Source organism: Salvelinus alpinus, chromosome 27, assembly GCF_045679555.1.
Source record: "Salvelinus alpinus chromosome 27, SLU_Salpinus.1, whole genome shotgun sequence".
Classification (NCBI taxonomy): domain Eukaryota; kingdom Metazoa; phylum Chordata; class Actinopteri; order Salmoniformes; family Salmonidae; genus Salvelinus; species Salvelinus alpinus.
Genome location: NC_092112.1, coordinates 32,352,559 through 32,367,686, shown reverse-complemented (window position 1 = coordinate 32,367,686; position 15,128 = coordinate 32,352,559). Strand labels below are relative to the sequence as shown.

The following is a 15,128-nucleotide window of genomic DNA, read 5'->3' as shown; positions in this document are numbered from 1 at the left end:
AAACACCCGAGAAATAGAAAGAAGAAGAACACGAGAAAGTAAGTAAGCTATATACAGGATCAGTTCCAGGGTCAGTGCCAATACCATACTCACATTCCACCATCCAGTGATACCCTATACGCCTCCAAAGAGAATCTTGACTTGAGAGAGCTTTTATTAGCATGAGGGGTAAGGGTTAGGGTTAGGGTTGAGGTTAGGGTTAGGGTTAGGGTTAGGGTTAGGGTTGAGGCTAGGGTTAGGTTAGGGTTAGGGTTGAGGTTAGGGTTAGGGTTACGGTTGAGGCTAGGGTTAGGGTTGAGGCTAGAGTTAGGGTTGAGCCAGGATATGGACGTGAAGCTAGAGTTAGGGTTGAGGCTAGAGCTAGGGTTGAGGCTAGAGTTAGTGTTGAAGCTAGAGTTAGAGTTGAGGCTAGAGTTAGGGTTGAGGCTAGAGTTAGGGTTGAGGCTAGAGTTAGGGTTGAGGCTAGAGTTAGGTTTGAGGCTAGAGTTAGTGTTGAAGCTAGAGTTAGAGTTGAGGCTAGAGTTAGGGTTGAGGCTAGAGTTAGGGTTGAGGCTAGAGTTAGGGTTGAGGCTAGAGTTAAGGTTGGGGCTAGAGTTAGGGTTGAGGCTAGAGTTAGGGTTGAGGCTAGAGTTAGGGTTGGGGCTAGAGTTAGGGTTGAGGCTAGAGTTAGAGTTAGGGTTAGAGTTAGGGTTGGGGCTAGAGTTAGGCTTGAGGCTAGAGTTAGAGTTGAGGTTAGAGTTAGGGTTGAGGATAGAGTTAGGGTTGGGGCTAGAGTTAGGCTTGAGGCTAGAGTTAGAGTTGAGGTTAGAGTTAGGCTTGAGGATAGAGTTAGGGTTGGGGCTAGAGTTAGAGTTGAGGTTAGAGTTAGGGCTGGGGCTAGAGTTAGGGTTGAGGTTAGAGTTAGGGTTGAGGCTAGAGCTAGAGTTGAGACTAGAGTTAGGGTTGAGGTTAGAGTTAGGCTTGAGGCTAGAGTTAGGGTTGAGGCTAGAGTTAGAGTTGAGGTTAGAGTTAGGTTTGAGGCTAGAGTTAGAGTTAGGTTTGAGGCTAGAGTTAGAGTTGAGGCTAGAATTAGGGTTGAGACTAGAGTTAGGCTTGAGGCTAGAGTTAGAGTTGAGGTTAGAGTTGAGGTTAGAGTTAGGGCTGGGGCTAGAGTTAGGCATGAGGTTAGAGTTAGGGTTGAGGCTAGAGTTAGGGTTGAGGTTAGAGTTAGGGTTGAGGCTAGAGTTAGGGTTGAGGCTAGAATTAGGTTTGAGGCTAGAATTAGGTTTGAGGCTAGAGTTAGGGTTGAGGCTAGAGTTAGAGTTGAGGTTAGAGTTTGGGTTTGGGCTGGAGTTTGGGTTGGGGCTAGAGTTTGGGTTGAGGCTAGAGTTAGGTTTGAGGTTAGAGTTAGGGTTGAGGTTAAAGTTTGGGTTGGGGCTAGAGCTTGGGTTGGGGCTAGAGTTAGGGTTGAGGCTAGGGTCAGGGGTTTCATATTCCTAACAAATCAATAGTCCCTCAATAGTAAGATAAGAGGGGCGAGGGTTAAGGGGTGAGGAGGGGTATTAAGGATTGGACACGGAGGCCTGAGGAGATGAGAGGGGTATTAAGGATTGGACAGATGGGTAAGCTAGGACCCCTGGACCTTTAGTGATGTCAGTCCTTCCACTGTGGTCGGAAACACAGTCTGGATAAGTCTAACGGTTGGCAGGAGCTCCAGTTTGAAGTTTGTGACGGGTGATGAGTGTGTGTGTAGGGAAGGATTTCACTGTGTTGTCACACATTGGATTATATGAAAACAAAGGAGCAATAGGTGTATTAAAGGCAGTAAGGTTTGTTCTGTCTGTCCGTCCGTCCGTCCGTGCCGTGTGTGTGTGTGTGTGTGTGTGTGTGTGTGTGTGTGTGTGTGTGTGTGTGTGTGTGTGTGTGTGTGTGTGTGTGTGTGTGTGTGTGTGTGTGTGTGTGTGTGTGTGTGTGTGTGTGTGTGTGTGTGTGTGTGTGTGTGTGTGTGTGTGTGTGTGTGTGTGTGTGTGTGTGTGTGTGTGTGTGTGTGTGTGTGTGTGTATGAGGATGGTCAAAGAGTTACTCATAGGCATCTGAGCTAAGTGTAACTCTTCAGAGAGGAATGTGCTGACAACCAAAGGGACAAGAATAGCTCTGGAGGATAACAGTGTACACACACACACACACACACACACACACACACACACACACACACACACACACACACACACACACACACACACACACACACACACACACACACACACACACACACACACACACACAGACACACACACACACACAGACAGACACAGACACAGACACAGACACAATCACAGACACACACACACACACACACACACACACAGACATACACACACACACACACACACACACACACACACACACACACCTCTCTGTGTCGGAGAGATCTGAGGGTTCCGATAAGGTGGCGGGTGTTGGGTCACCCCCCCTCCACCCTCTGCCCTCACTCCTGTTTGAAATCCCCCTGCACCTTTCGAAGGGGGCTTTACACATTCCCAAAACACACCCAACGGGATCAAGAGCACGGATATCCACTGAGCACAAGAGAACTGACCTGGATCGTCATTCTACATGACATAATTTCCCCTGGGAGAGACCTGACACATAGCCATCTGCATGTACTGTATGTGTAGTAGCTAAGCCACTGACAGGCGACTATCCTAAGCTGCCTCGGATAATGGTCTGATGTCAACGAATGCCCTTACTTATTAGCCTACTGCAAGCTTGTTAGTCAGGCACTGGGTCATGAAAGGATGTCAAAAGCTCTTATTCTTTAAAGAGATAAACAAACTAAAGAATGGAGCTATTTTTGTGTATATAATAAGACCTTACCTAATAAAATTTAAAATCTACTCATTCTATTTCAACAGTGTGCCCAAAACTTATATTAAGTCTTCCATGTGATTAGTGCTATGTGATATGATTAGCTGTCATATCCTCGTCGACACACAAGGAAAAACCTGATAGATGCACACTGCTCAGGGGAGACAGTATGCATAAAGTCATTTTTCTGATTCAACCACATGAGGTAAGAACAGTGTTCCAAGTAGTGGAACAATTAGAATGTTTGTTAGTCCACTGCCCTACTGAATTGTGAAACAGAACACTGATTCCGTGCTCAATCCAATTTTATTCAGGTCTCCATTCTAGACCAAGGGTCTCTGTCCTTTAGCTGTGTGTTGTGCTGACATGGACCTCTCTCTCTGTTATAAGTCACACCACCCTGTCTCTACCTTTACTGCAGCCCCCCAGAGGAAGAGGGGCGTTACCAGGCACGATGAGGCACGTTGCGAGAACCGCTACCAGGGGGGTTACGACGGGAGTTACGAGGTGCGGTTCACATTTCATGGAGGTCCAGAAATCCCACAAGGCATCTGGAGGAATTTACGAGGGGGTGGGGGGTGAATTGCTATAGGAGCCAGAACTGGGTGCTGGAGATGCCCTTCCCCTATTAAAAATAAGCTAATTAAAAAAGGAGACACACACACACACACAAGGGCTGACTATAGACAGATGCTGGATCTTCTCACCCTGGTTGAGGGGCTGATTAAATCAAAGCTGGTGAGCTGAAGGGGGAGGGAGCAGGTAGCAGTAAACTCTCGTTCCTTCTCTCTCTCTATCTCTCTCCTCTCTCTTTCTCTCTCTCCTTTTGATAAACAGCTGTCGGTTGCTCACACGCGGCCTTCAATAAGTGGTTCATACAGTGAAGCTTTGCCTTTTTGGGTCTCTTCTATTTTTGGCCAACAATATGTCACCGGCAGCCACACACTCCATGAGACCGCTGCCCCAGACACTCACCATAAAACTCTCCAGAGACTCTAGGGGCTAAAGATGTAGAATGTAAGATATGTCTGTTGTTCCAGATCATCTATTTCTATTCTGCGCATGTGTGAGTAGTGTGACACATCGGAAAAGAGACTGTATGTCTGAGAGAAAGAGGATAAAGACATGTTCACACACACATACTCTGGCAGATAGCCATTTTCTATTTCGGAGGTACCGTAACCAGTAGCGTCCTATAAAGATACTGGGCATTGTTCTGCTAACACCATACATGAAAACTGAGCAGTAATGCTAGCAGGCACTAAGGGGCTGGACCTGTTAAACAGGCAAAGGGATTACATTTCCCTCTGAAGTTAAGACAACAGGTCTCCATATGTTAGCAAATCTATTTGTGTAGAGGGAGTCTGGATCCACAAAGATATTCTAGATCTTGATTTGTAGTTCTTCTTCATTGAATTAAAACACTGTTATAGTACTGAACAGATAAAGATCCACTGGGATACAGAAACATTATGAACACCTGCTCTTTCCATGACATAGACTGACCAGGTGAATCTAGGGGAAAAATATGATCCCTTATTGATGTCGATTGTTAAATCCACTTCAATCAGTTTAGATGAAGGGGAGGAGACAGGTTAAAGAAGGATTTTTAAGCCTCGAGACAATTGAGACATGGATTGTGTACACTGAGTATATCAAACATTTGGAACGCCTTCCTAATATTGAGTTTCACCCCCCTCCCCCACTTTTCCCTCAGAACAGCCTCAATTTGTCAGGGCATGTACTATACAAGGTGTCAAAAGTGTTCCACAGGGATGCTGGCCCATGTTGACTCCAATGCTTCCCACAGTTGTGTCAAGTTGGCTGGATGTTCTTTGGGTGGTGGAACATTCTTGACACACACGGGAAAGTGTTGAGAGTGAAAACCCCAGCACCATTGCAGTTCTTTATACACTAAAATCGGTGCACCTGGCACCTACCTCCATACCCCGTTCAAAGGCACTTAAATCGTTTGTCTTGCCCATTCACCCTCTGAATGGCACACACACACAATCCATGTCTCAATTGTCTCAAGGCTTAACATTTTTTCTTTAACCTGTCTCCTCCCCTTCATCTACACTAATTGAAGTGGAATTAACAAGCTTTTCTACGCTCAGTTTATTTTTAAAGGTACATAGAGGAGTACATTTATTTGGCTTTGAGGAGTAGAGAAGTTCCTTCCTCACCTTCTCTCATCATGCCCACGTTGAGACACTTCATGAAGCGACAGGCCTGGCACGACTTCCTCCTCCGCTTGGTGATCTCACACTCACTGGTGGCCGGGCAGCTGTACTCAATGTTACCTGTGGGTGGGAAAGAAAGGAGAGGGGGGATAGATAGAGAGAAATATAGAGAAACATGTAAAGACAGAGAGGTGAGAGGTAGCGAGGGAGAGATGGAGAGACAAAAATACAGTCAAGAAATGGGACAATTTTGTCTGTCACTTCTAAAACCTTTCATTCAACCACTCAAAAACAAACAAGATGCTGAAAAGACACAGGAAACTCCAACGAGGAAAAGTATGAATATTTCCTGGAAGTTAGCTAATCAGCAGCACTCTGAGCTGCCACATCCTATTAAAATCAGGACGCATCTGATCACCTGATCTAATATAATAAAATGATCTGACAGACATCCAGGTATGAACTTTGAGCCTGGGTATGTCTATTTGCATGCGGAGGAGGCTTAAGGAGCCTAAACTACACGAGGGCCATGACCCTGGTACAGGCACAGTCACAGACAATCACGTTAAAACACCCACACAACATGCTGCAAACATATGGATGAGACACACATACAAACACACACTGTAAGGAAACCTGTAAGCTTGCGTCCTTAGAGTTGATCAGGTGTTGATACTAAAACAGGAACTAGGAACTTATCAGCCTACTGGAGGTTTACCAGTACAAAGCCATACACCTCTGGTGTCTGTCCATATATACTGTAACACACGTGGGCACTTCAGGTGAACTCTTAACCCCAGTGTTCATGTGAATTATTGTAAGTGTCTTACCCTGGATGGTCCTCTTGAAGAAAGCCTTGCAGGCCTCACAGGAGGCCACTCCGTAGTGGTACCCTGACCCCACATCTCCACACACCAGACACAGCCTCTTAGCCACAGAATCCAGCAAGAACTCACACTTCACCTGGCCATCCTCACCACCAAACCGCCTGATGGAAGAGAGAAAGAGAGAGAGAGAAAGAGAGAAAGGGGTTAGACACACATACTGTATGGTACATGCACCCAAGCATAAACCCCTACACACACCTGTTGGCTGTTCCATTGTTCCCCATGCCCGCTGTGTGTCCGTAGAGCCCTGGTGAGTCCAAGCCGTTGGTGTGGTTGTGACTCTTGCCCAGGAGACCAAAGCTGGAGTTGGTGTCTGAGGAGGAACCTTCAGGGCTGGGTTGGGATGGGCTGTCCCCCTGGAAGCTGGGGCTGGGGCTGGAGGGCTCGCGCTTTATGGGGGGACAGGAGGTGTCCAAGCCCCTCACCGACATCCTGCCCAGGAGTCTGACAGGAGGGGGGTGCATAGGATTAATTTATGGTAACATCTAGTAACATAATGGGTGGTACATTGGCTTTGATGTGTGTATGATGTCCTTTCTGTCTAGATCTATCGCAGTTAGAAAACTTGACGTCTATGCAGACCTACACAAATACACCCACCCATGCATACCCATACAACCTCATACCTGTTCTGACCACGTACACACTGATAACCAACTGTCTTCCAGCACCAATTATTTACCAAAACCTCCTTTATCCCTCCCCTTTCCCTTTCAAAAAGAAAAAGGGTAGGAACCATCTTCCCCTCTCTCCATTCTCTGTCACTCTCTGCCTCTTCCTCTGTGCCTCCTACCCCTATCCCCCTCTCCTGATCCGTTTATCTATCCATCCATCTCCACGCTCACCCACCCAGCCGTTTGCAGTTTCCCACATATGCAAAGCTGAGGTCTATTAGACCAACTTGTTATGACAACAGGAGATTGCGTAGGCAAACATATGGAAATCAAAACAAAGATTCTGGCTCAGAGGTTTATTCTCACAGATCTCTTGTGATGTAGTAGATATTACCCATTGTGTTCAGTTACCAGAAGCCAAGTCCTTTTATCAGAATTCCAGCTCTGTCAAGTTTAGAGTTGTAGAGTTATTAATTTTTGGAATGTAATGTTTTTCTATGCTAGTGCTGTATGTTAATGGCATTGTTCAAACTGTAAGCCATGTGTTTTCACATTCTACTGTATGGATTTGTGTTCATCCCCCTACATTCATGCATGTTAATGTACAGATGAGCCTGCCCATGTGAGCGATAAGAGCAGAATAGACACTAATGTTGTTATGTGTTTCAGGAACTGGGCACACGTATAATTATTGTAGACTAACTGATACCTACAGTGCACGTGAAAGTATTCCAAAATGTATGGTGTTTACATGCACACTTAAATGCTGTGCTGACCCATGTGGCCGTAGGTTAGCACACACACTATTGTGTGTTGCCATACCCACTCTTAAAGAGCCACTGAACACGCCGATTGGCAATTGTGTTTTTCTGTTGCTCATTAGAAAAACAAGATTTCAGTCTTGGAAGTGTGTTTCCTGACCGATTCTGCATTTGGTTATGGATGTTTGTCCCCCATGATAGTCGACGGGGGAAGCCTATTTCACTTCCTGAAAATCCCCTGAATAATGCCCCACAGTGGAGGTGTCATAATACCCATTAAACCTAGCGGTCAAATTGTTTCCCATAGTGAAATTTTTAAACACTTAAGATAAGGGCTGTCTTTCGTGTAAGCTTACCCTGGCGTGACGTTTTGATAACCATGTAAATCTCTCTCGGACAAGGTGACTTTTATCAATCTATTTACTCTCAAATTCTAAATTGCTCATTAGCATCAAAGTAGGCATTAGATAGTTAATCCAGAGATTCTTACCTTTGCCTCGTTTCGGCAGTCTCATCCAGATCATAATGGCATTTGTAGTTCTTTATGATAGCCACATTTGGAGCTAATTAGCATTTCATTTTTTGGGGGGGGGGGTAAATACAGGCGAATATATTGATAAAAGTCACCTTGTCTGAGAGAGATTTACACAGTTATCAAAATGTCACACCAGGGTAAACCTATACAAAACACAGCCCTTATTTTAAGTGTTTCTAAAATCCACTATGGGAAAAATGAATTGTGGAAAAATGATTGGAACCATTTCCTTGTTTGACCGCTAGGTTTTATGACTCATACTGTGGTACTATATGAATCTAAGATAACTCAAGAAATCTGTAATACATTTTGATGTTTTTGCCGAGGATGTTTTAGTTGAGCAATTTTACATCTAACTAAGGTCTTTGGTGCAGTATTCCTTAAATAAAGACATTTGCGACGTGTTGTCTTCTATAAACAAAGTCAGAGCTGCTGGGCAGGTCTGCCTCACTGTCTATGCTACTGGATTGTGAGCAATCACCGCAGCTGTTCACCCCATATTAGTGGGCAAATGGACATTGTCAAATCAAAACCCAACCTTCATTTATACGTTGTGACACACGGATGTTCAAAACTCAGTTTTAGATGAGACCGACTTCATGACCAAAATTATCCTATTTACACTTTGTAGTCAATTTTGACACTAGAATAAATGTTTCTGACTCATATCGATGCCACATAGGCCGTTTTCAAAGGGATTTGTTGATTTTCAAAGGAAGTGGCTCTTTAAAATGACTCACACACTCCCTGTCTGTGTGGTGGAACCCAAGCTCTGTTCCTGCCATGTAAATCCACACGGTAATGACCACCACTCATTTGGTAGGCAAACTATCTGGCTGCCCTAAACATCACTAGAGTCAACCATGACCACGCTCTATCGCCCCTTGAAATCCACAGAGAGAGTGATATTGAAAGAAAAAGAGAAAGAGAGATATTGAAAGAACGAGAGAGAGAGAGACCTCTGTCATTCTAACTTCAACCTTATTCTACTTCAGCTCTAAATTGGATAAATTAATATATTGTTGCCTCTGAAGTGGTCCAACAAAGCTGGCAGAGGACAATGGACTGTGAAGAGACCAGTTTGTTCTCTCATCAGCTATCCATCACACAGGTAGATATTGCTGTGTCAGCTTCCCATAGACCTGAATTAAGGCATTCTCCAATTACTTGGTGGCCATAGATTTTTCTTTCAAAAGGCCCGATTCAGACTTAAGAAATGTACGTCTTTCCTACACATGCCTTTCCTACACAATTCTCAGTAGTTGGAATTCCGACTTACCTTATGAAGGTGCTTAACTGGCTTTGCAGGCATGGTTCCCTTGCGCGCGCTGAATACATTTAATTAAACCACTGAAAACCCTCCTACTTGCTGGCCAACAGATTTTCTCGTGGAGTTTTCATTCAATAGGGTTTTAGTCAATTTCATCTAAAGCTATCCCTTTAAATTTGGTGTGCCTTGAATTTTCTCACTAGAATATATGGAGAGAACGGTTCAGAATATTAGGTATCAATGAAAGAAAGCTATATAAAAACACACATATTTGTCTCCTTTTCAGCACCAATTGGTAGATTTAAAAATACTTTGATCTTACTTTTTACTTTTTAGGGTTATGAAAGTATTTATGAATAGGAAAGTATTTATGAATAAATAAAAACAAATAGTTTGGAGAACCTTTACGCATAAATTATATTGGTGAATCAAAAATAGTGGTTTGACTCATCCTGTAAATTGTCATATTCAATTGTTACATCCATTAAATATTGGAAGGTGAAAAAAAGTCTACATGTCCCAAATTATTGCACAACTTTACTCTAATATGATCCATTAATGCTAGCGACCCCCAGGAACAACTGCACGGACATGACATAGGAAAGAAAGGTAAATGGAATGGAACAACGCAAAATGTAGGCGACAAAATGAACGAAATGAACAATAAAGTGACACTGATAAATGCATGTGGGTATTACTGATGGAGGCTCCCGATAGTGGCAAATATTAACATGATAGAAAAGCCAGGGCATATATAATTATAACATTTGAATATGTTCGGCCCTACAGAAGCTTATAGCTTGGGTCTCCTAACCACTCCTATAGAAATGGTAGATTATCAGATACTCAACAAGAAGGTCTGATTTCATTATTACTGAAACAGGATCCATGTGGTAAATATAAAGATCCAGTCCATTTTAAAAAAACAGGCCTGGTACTCATGGCTGATTTTGAAAAGGCTTTTGATAAAGTACTACTGGAATTTCTATATAAATGCCTAGAATCAATTTTGGAGAATCTCTTGTAAAATGGGTTAAAGTTATGTATAGTAACCCTAGGTGTAAAATAGTAAATAATGTCTACTTCTCAAAAAGTATTAAACTGCCAAGAGGAGTAAAACAAGGTTGTCCACTATCAGCATATATATTTATTATGGCCATTGAAATGTTAGCTATTAAAATCAGATCCAACAACAATATCAAGGGGTTAGAAATCCAGGGCTTAAAAACAAAGGTGTCATTGTACGCTGATGACTCATGCTTTCTTTTAAATCCACAATTTGGATCCCTCCACAGCTTCATAGAGGATCTAGATACTTATTCTAACCTCTCTGGATTACAAACAAATTATGATAAGTGATATTACGTATTGGATCACAAAAAAATACAACTTTTACATTACTGTGTAGTTTACCAATAAAATTGTCTGATGGTGATGTGTACATACTCGGTATACATATTCCGAAAGAAAAAAATTATCTCACGACAATAAATGTTTATAGAAAGTTAACAAAAACAGATAAGATCTTGCTGCCATGGAAAGGAAAATTCCTGTCTATTTGTGGAAAAATCACCCTGATGAACTCTTTAGTCATATCAAGCCAGACAAAATTAAACAGGCCTATTTATATAATGAATATACATTTTAAGGGCAGAAATTATTAAATATTAAAGCATTAGACCTCTCACTAAAGGTGTCAGCCATACAAAAGTTATACTTAAACCAGAACTGGTTCTCTAGTAGATTAGTAAGAATGTCTCACCACATGTTCAAGAATGGCCTTTTCCCCTCTTTTAACCTCTGACTTTCGGTTATTTGAAAATGAAATAATCTCCAAAATATCGCTATTTTTAAAACAAGCCATAGAAAGTTGGTTGCAATTTCAGTTTGATCCACCAGAAAATAAAAAACAAATAATAAAACAAATATTGTGGTTAAAATGAAATAAACTAATTGATCAAAAAAACATACTTTTTTGATAAAAGGTTAAATAAGATATAATCTTTGTAAATTCTATCATAAATAGGACTGGTGGAATTATGTCACACATGCAGCTAACAAAATTAGATGGAAATGTTTCTCTATCCAAAATTACAACCAACAAATTGCGGCATTACCGCACAAATGGAAGAGGCAAGTGGAAAGTGTCACGCTCTGACCTTAGAGATCCTTTTTATGTCTCTATTTTGTTTTGGTCAGGGTGTGATTTGGGTGGGCATTCTATGTTCTGTATTTCTATGTTTTGTATTTCTTTGTTTCTGGCCGAGTGTGGTTCCCAATCAGAGGCAGCTGTCTATCGTTGTCTCTGATTGGGGATCATACTTAGGCTGCCTTTTTCCCTCTTTCTGTGTGGGATCTTGTTCTTTGTTTGTGTGCAGGGAGTTTGCACATCGAAGCTGGTCGGTCGTTGTATTCTTTATTGTTTTGTCCTGTTTTAGTTTCACTTCGTGATTAAATTATGTGGAATTCTAAGAACGCTGCGCCTTGGTCTCTTCCTTCCGACAACACCCATTACAGAAAGGGATGAAAGTAAGGAAATTGTCTGTTGGCCCTGCATTAACAGACCAAAATTAGTTAATGAAAGTTGTGATAAATAAAATAAAAAAACATTTTCATTTAATGACCCAAAATGGACATATAGATTCCAAAATAGTTGGGAAGAGATTTTCGATGTACTGATTCCATGGTACATGGTTTATGAACTGATAAACAAAACGACACCGGATTCAAAACTAAGAATTCTTTCTTGCAGCCAATAGAACATTAAATATATGGGGGATGCAACCATCTCAACTCTGCAGATTTTTCTGCTAAGAGACAGAATCATTAGATCATTTGCTTTGGTACTGTCCATATGTAGCTTGTTTTTGGACGCAGGTCCAGGAATGGCTGAAGAATTGCAACATTTACCTGGAGCTAACTCTGCAGATAGACTACTGGGTGATTTGAAAAGTAATAGTCAATCGATCAATAATATAATATTTTTAGCATAAATGTTTATCTTTAATTTACAATCTGTAGAAACTATGAGAATAGAAAGATTCAGAACTTTTGTGAAACAATCCAATATGGATGGTGTTGAGAGACAGATGTGAGGGATTGAGTGGAGCTGAAGGGTGGGACTAATAACAACAAGATAACTAATGTAAAATATACTGTGTCCGTAAAATGTATATAGGTTCAGAACTTCTGTGAAACAGCACAGTTAAAAATATATGGCAAACAGAAATCAAACTGGATGTTCAGAAATAGATGAAAGGGGTTGAGGGTAGCGGAAGGATAGGAGTAAAAACAAACAAAAGATAACTATTTAAGCAATAAGGCATGAGGGGGTGTGGTATATGGCCAATATACCACGGCTAATAGCTGTTCTTAGGCAGGACGCAATGCTGCAATATTACATTTACGTAAGTATTCAGACCCTTTACTCAGTACATTGTTGAAGCACCTTTGGCAGTGATTACAGCCTCAAGTCTTCTTGGGTATGACGCTACAAGCTTGGCACATCTGTATTTGGGGAGTTTCTCCAATTGTTCTCTGCAGATCCTCTCAAGCGCTGTCAGGTTAGGTGGGGAGCGTCGATGCGCAAATCTTTTCAAGTCTCTCCAGAGATGTTCAATTGGGTTCATGTCCGGGCTCTGGCTGGGCCACTCAAGGACGTTGAGAGACTTGTCCCGAAGCCACTTCTGCGTTGTCTTGGCTGTATGCTTAGGATCGTTGTCCTGTTGAAAGGTCAACCTTCGCCCCAATCTGAGGTCCTGTGCGCTCTGGAGCAGGTTTTATTAAGGATCTTTCTGTACTTTTCTCCGTTCATCTTTCCCTCAATCTTGAGTAGTCTCCCAGTCCCTGCCACTGAAAAACATCCCCACAGCATGATGCTGCAACCACCATGCTTCACCGTAGGGATGGTGCCAGGTTTCCTCCAGACGTGACGCTTGGCATTCAGGTCAAAGAGTTCAATCTTGGTTTCATCAAACCAGAGAATCTTGTTTCTCATGGTCTGAGAGTCTTTTAGGTGCTTTTTGCCATGAGCCTTTTACTGAGGAGTTGCTTCCTTCTGGCCACTTTACCATAAACACCTGATTAGTGGTGTGCTGCAAAGATGGTTGTCCTTCTGAAAGTTTCTCCCATCTCCACAGAGGAACTATGGAGCTCTGTCAAAGTGACCATCAGGTTCTTGGTCACCTCCCTGACCAAGGCCCTTCTCCCCCGATTTCTCAGTTTGGCCGGGCAGAAAGCTCTGGATCAATGGAAACAGGATGCACCTGAGCTCAATTTCAAGTCTCATAGCAAAGGGCCTGAATAGTTATGTAAATAAGGTATTTCCGTTTTTTATTTTTGATCAAATTTGCAAAAACTTGATAAACCTGTTTTCGCTTTGTCATTATGGGGTATTTTGTGTAGATTGATGAGGAAAACATTTTATTTAATCCATTTTAAAACAAGTTTACCTTTTTTTTTTTTATATGGAAAAAGGGAAAGGGTCTGAATACTTTCCAAATGCACTGTGTATATACACTACCGTTTAAAAGTTTGGGGTCACTTAGAAATGTCCTTGTTTTCCATGAAAACATACATGAAATTAGTTGCAAAATTAATAGGAAATATAGTCAAGATGTTGACAAGGTTATAAAAAATTATTTTTAATTGAAATAATAATTGTGTCCTTCAAACTTTGCTTTAGTCAAAGAATCCTCCATTTGCAGCAATTACAGCCTTGCAGACCTTTGGCCTTCTAGTTGTCAATTTGTTGAGGTATTCTGAAGAGATTTTACCCCATGCATCCTGAAGCACCTCCCACACATTGGATTGGCTTGAAGGGCACTTCTTAAGAACCATACGGTCAAGCTGCTCCCACAACAGCTCAATAGTGACTGTACTGGCCACTCCATTATAGACATAATACCAGCTGACTGCTTTTTCCCCAAATAGTTCTTGCATAGTTTGGAGCTGTGCTTTGGGTCATTGTCCTATTGTAGGAGGAAATTGTCTGTTTTGCGTGTACTATTTAATGAAGCCAGCCAGTTGAGGACTTGTGAGGCGTCTGTTTCTCAAACTAGACACTCTAATGTACTTGTCCTCTTGCTCAGTTGTGCACCGGGGCCTCCCACTCCTCTTTCTATTCTGGTTAGAGACAGTTTGCGTTGTTCCGTGAAGGGGAGTAGTACACAGCATTGTGCGAGATCTTTAGTTTCTTGGGAATTTCTCGCATGGAATAGCCTTAATTTCTCAGAACAAGAATAGACTGACGAGTTTCAGAAGAAAGGTCTTTGTTTCTGGCCATTTTGAGCCTGTAATCGAACCCACAAATGCTGATGCTCCAGATACTCAACTAGTCTAAAGAAGGCCAGTTATATTGCTTCTTTAATCAGAACAACAGTTTTCAGCTGTGCTAACATAATTGCAAAATGGTTTTCAAATGATCAATTAGCCTTTTTAAATGATAAACTTGGTTTAGCTAACAATGTGCCATTGGAACACAGGTTGCTGATAATGGGCCTCTATTGGCCTATGTAGATATTCTATTTAAAAAATCAGCCGTTTCATCTATGTTAATTCATAGTTTTGATGTCTTCACTCTTATTCTACAATGTAGAAAATAGTCAAAATAAAGAAAAACCATTGAATGAGTAGGTGTGTCCAAACGTTTGACTGGTACTATATATACAGTTGGAGTCATTAAAACTAGTTTTTCAACCACTCCACACATTTCTTGTTAACAAACTATAGTTTTGGCAAGTCAGTTTGGACATCTACTTTGTGCATGACACAAGTAATTCTTCCAACAATTGTTTACAGACAGATTATTTCACTTATAATTCACTGTATCACAATTCCAGTGGGTCATACGTTTACATACACTAAATTGACTGTGCCTTTAAACAGCTTGGAAAATTCCAGAAAATTATGACATGGCTTTAGAAGCTTCTGAGAGCTAATTGACACTATTTGAGTCAATTGGAGGTGTACCTGTGGATGTATTTCAAGGCCTACCTTCAAACTCAGTGTCTCTTTGCTTGACATCATGGGA

At 41.8% G+C, this 15,128-nt stretch overlaps 1 protein-coding gene across 2 annotated transcripts in view; it reads right to left on the bottom strand.

The window, feature by feature from the left end:
* Positions 1–15,128, bottom strand: part of LOC139556412 (estrogen-related receptor gamma-like) — a 48,492-nt gene that overhangs the window by 19,225 nt on the left and 14,139 nt on the right. For both annotated transcript variants that reach the window (XM_071370342.1, XM_071370341.1), the window contains exons 2-4: positions 6,116–6,361; positions 5,861–6,018; positions 5,034–5,150 (exon numbers count right to left, since the gene is read on the bottom strand). In XM_071370342.1, coding sequence (XP_071226443.1) covers positions 5,034–5,150; positions 5,861–6,018; positions 6,116–6,348 — 508 coding nt within the window. In that variant the 5' untranslated portion in view covers positions 6,349–6,361. The remainder of the gene's footprint in view (positions 1–5,033; positions 5,151–5,860; positions 6,019–6,115; positions 6,362–15,128) is intronic.